This window comes from Equus quagga, chromosome 5 (assembly GCF_021613505.1).
Source record: "Equus quagga isolate Etosha38 chromosome 5, UCLA_HA_Equagga_1.0, whole genome shotgun sequence".
NCBI classification, from domain to species: Eukaryota; Metazoa; Chordata; class Mammalia; order Perissodactyla; family Equidae; genus Equus; species Equus quagga.
The window spans coordinates 127,963,814-127,968,103 of record NC_060271.1 but is presented as its reverse complement, the minus strand read 5'-3'; the positions used below and the strand labels follow the sequence as shown (position 1 = coordinate 127,968,103).

At 38.2% G+C, this 4,290-nt stretch overlaps 1 protein-coding gene across 1 annotated transcript; it reads left to right on the top strand.

Annotated features, from left to right (window-relative positions):
* The first annotated feature begins 2,488 nt into the window (after window positions 1–2,488).
* On the top strand, window positions 2,489–3,790 carry LOC124239849 (E3 ubiquitin-protein ligase RNFT1-like). Its single transcript, XM_046662219.1, has one exon. It carries the CDS (start codon window positions 2,549–2,551, stop codon window positions 3,740–3,742), a length of 1,194 nt encoding a protein of 397 aa, XP_046518175.1. The 5' UTR covers window positions 2,489–2,548; the 3' UTR covers window positions 3,743–3,790.
* Window positions 3,791–4,290: the final 500 nt, after the last annotated feature.

Here is a 4,290-nt window from a genome sequence, read left to right as displayed (position 1 = left end):
ATTTACTCTCCTTGGAAGCAACATCACCTAGGGCAGGAATCTACATGCAAATCTGACATCAGAGACTGATGGGATGAAGCGGGTGTTGTGCAAATTCAGGAATCCTGGAAGCAAGTGACCTGAGAAAACAAAGCAGACAGTTGAGAAGGCAAGAGAAAGCATCTGGACTTTGAGAGGAGTCAGCTCTTTGCAGAAGTCTCAAGTGCAAATAAGTTTCTTTCCCTCTACCAGGATTAGCTAAGTTAGTAGGAACCCTGTGAGAGTCAGAAGACTGCTCTTTAGCATTTGCTTGGCATTAACCACCAGTGTCACCTTGGCCAAAGTCTCTTCTCTTTTATAGGTCTATATAGCTAAATAATTGATGTAGAATAAAAACATATAAAGAGATTATATATCCATGCTTTTATTATCAGCCTAAGTTTATAGCACTTTAATTAATGTAGATCAGTACAGGCCATTTAAAGTTCCAAAATTCTCACATCAACAATACATTTCTCCTGGACTTAAATATTGTTATGGACTAAATTGTGTCCCCTCAAAATTCATATGTTGAAGCTCTAACTCCCAATGTGACTATATTTGGAAATAGGACCTTTAAAGAAGTAATTAAGGTTAAATGATGTCATAAGGGTGGGACTATAATCCAAGAGGACTGGGGTCCTTATAAGAAAAGGAAGAGACACCAGATAGCTCTCTCTCTCCACAGTATGCACAAAGAAAGAGCCACTTGAGGACACAGAAAGAAAGTAGCTGTCTGCAAGCCAGGAAGAGAGGACTCACCAGAAACTGAGTCTTCCAGCCTCTTGATGGAGCACTTCTTGCCTCGAGGACTGTGAGAAAATAAATTTTTGGTCTTTACGCCACCGAGCGTGTGGTAATCTGTTATGGCAGCCTGAGCAGACTGAGACAAATACCATTACTAGATTCCACCTAATCAATTTAGACATTGATTCATGTTTTATATGTCAACCATCTTAGCATATTTTAAAAGACCTTTCATGAACTAGACCCATTCTTTCCAGTTTCCTAGGCTCATCTCCTGCCATTGCTCATCCTCTTTATAACTTTTCACCCAATAATATCAAATTGTTTACATATTAAACTGTCCCATGTTTCTGTGGCTTTGCATAAGTTGTTCCCTAAATTTGGACCTTATACCTAGAAAAACATAGAACGTAGCATGCCTTGTTTTAAGTCATAGGTCCCCCTTCTTAGTAAATGTGTGATTGAAAGAGTTACTACTTATCTCTGTCTCAGTTTTATCTTCTGAAAATATAGATAATAGTAGCCTATACTTCATAAGGCTTGTATTCGTAAATATTTCTACAAAATAAACACCAATGTCTCAGTAGCTTACAACAACAAAAATTTATTTCTTGCTCATATCATGCTTTCATCTGTGGATCAGTTGCAGTTTTGCTTGCCTCTACCGGATTCTGCACGGCTCTGCCCCACATGTCTTCTCATTCCAGGACCCAGGCTGAAGGAGAAGACAAGATGTTGGACACACCTATTCTCACTGCAGAGAGGAAGGACAAAAAACTAATCAAAACACACTATTGCTCTCAAAGAGTTTTCTTGGATGGGCATAGTCACATCTGTTCATATTCTGGTGGCCAATGCAAGTCACATGGCTAGGCGTAAAGTCAATGGGATGGAGCACTAATTCCAGAAGAGATGGGCAAGATACATGGTAATGGACAGGAATGTAGGGTGCTCTTACAGGGAGAGGGAGAGTGAATAACTGTGAATAATAATACAATCTACCACAGGGTTCTGACAAGGATTAGCAGAGATGATATTTGCTCATGGTAGGTGCTAAATTATCATTATTATTTTAATTAAAGTCCAGATCAGATGCTATCTCTTCTCATAAGTCTCCTGGACAGATCTCCACCTACTCACAATCACTAAAACTGTCAGTTATTCCCTCTGCACTAAAGTTTTGCATCATACACACACTGCTTTGTAACTCTTTCCTGTCCATGTTTTATTTCTCTTCCAAGATTGAGGGACTCTGTCATCACTCAGTAATTGAATCAACAGTGTTGAATGGCTACTATTGTGCTAAGTGTTGAGAGTAAGAGAGTGGTATAGTCTTCAATGACAAGCCTTGGAATCTAGAGGCAGCAATACACAAGTACACAGATATTCCAAATATAACATAATAAGTGCAATAATAAGGCAGGTACCTGGCAGGAAATATCGATCTAATCTGAATTAATCATATTTCCTCTGTGCTGAGCTGATTCAACTTTAGCTTCTGGGAACCAAATCTCCTCTGTAAGACTCTTTATAACTTTTCCCATTCTTGGTACAAACAAATGGTTCCTGAGTACTTTCTGTTGTCAAAAATAGGCAGGAGAGACCAAGATGGGCCGGAGTTGCCGGTACTGGGATTTGAAGGTGATGGCCCTGACTGAAGACCTTGTGGTGGCGTCTCTTGCTGTTCCTGCAGCCACTGCCGAGGTGTCGGTCCGCTCATCATGAGAGGAGACAGAACCCTAAAGCAAAGAAATCTGGATCACAGAAAAAGTATTCAAAGGCCATGCAAGCCAACTGTAGCCAACTGCACAGTCCTCCAGGAGCTGCAGGCAGTGAGGATGCCTCAGCCTCCCAGTGTGCCCATGCAAGATTGACAGAATGTTCTTGTCTTCATTCTGGAGATGTTCATATCCAGATAAACTCCATCCCTAAAGAATGTACTGAAAATCCAGGCTCCAGAAATATAAGGTCAGGTGTCCATAGCCGTACCCATGGATGTGTACATAGTCGCTTACGGAGTCACTCCCACAATGAAGCCAGGCAGCCTGATGAGACTGCCACGGAGTCTGGAGATCACGGTATTAGCTCCGTCTCAGAATTCCAGTATCTCTTCAAGTGGTTGCAAAAAAGTCTTCCATATATTTTGATTCTGAGTGTCAAACTTGTTATGCAGCATATACCAGGAATTTCTCTTGGAATTGGGCTGCTTACAACTTTTATGTATGCAAACAAACGCATTGTAAATCAGGTTTTTCTAAGAGAAAGGTGCTCAAAGATTCAGTGTGCTTGGTTACTGGTATTCTTAGAAGGATCTTCTGTTCTTTTATATTACACCTTTCATTCTCAGTCACTTTATCACAACTTAATTTTTTTGAATCCTACTTTGGACCATTCGAACTTCTGGGAAGTACTCTGGATTGTTGGAATTACAGCCTTCATTCTCAAATTCCTCTTCATGGGCTTAAAATGCCTTATTTTATTGGTGCCTTCTTTCATCATGCCTTTTAAATCCAAGGGTTACTGGTATATGCTTTTAGAAGAATTATGTCAGTATTACCGAACTTTTGTTCCCATACCAGTTTGGTTTCGTTACCTTACAAGCTATGGGGAGTTTGGTAATGTAACTAGATGGAGTCTTGGGATATTGCTGGCTTTACTCTACCTCATACTAAAACTTTTGGACTTTTTTGGACATCTAAGAACTTTCAGACGGGTTTTGAGAATATTTTTTACACGACCAATTTATGGAGTGGCTGCCAGCAAGAGACAGTGTTCAGATGTGGATGATATTTGTTCAATATGTCAAGCTGAATTTCAGAAGCCAATTCTTCTCATCTGTCAGCATGTATTTTGTGAAGAATGCATTACGTTACGGTTTAACAGAGAGAAAACATGTCCGCTGTGCAGAACTGTGATTTCAGACCATATAAACAAATGGAAAGATGGAGCCACTTCATCACACCTTCAAATATATTAAGTTGTACAAACTATTAAGACCACAAAACACTAATTTCTTTTGGTTAAAGTAACTGTTGTTAAAGACATTACAATGGATTTTCAGTGCTAGAAATTAAGGAAAATGTTTCCAAATGGTTTTAGAATATTATAATAAGACATAAGTGTATAGTCCAATTTATCAAAAGATTAAATGAAAGAATCCTATGTTTAAAAAAATATATAAGTAATCTTCAACCTAATACATATGCAACAACATTTATTCTATCCTGTTTAACAGGTCATTGCAGTGTTAAATTGTAAATGTGTTTTCTTGTTAATCTTACCAAAACAGCAATTGGCTAACTAGAACTAGTGGTTTTAGAGGAACTCAGGTATTCCTTCCTGACATTGTTTTCACATTAAAGAATATTTTTCATAGTATTTTAAGATACACATAATCTGAAAGTAGAATTTTCTTTAGCATTGACTTTTATAATTCCCATTCTTAAAATTTTCATAAAATTTCTATTTTTAAATGAAAGTTCTAAATGCTATATTTTACCTGTAACAATCAGATTTCTAAGTGAA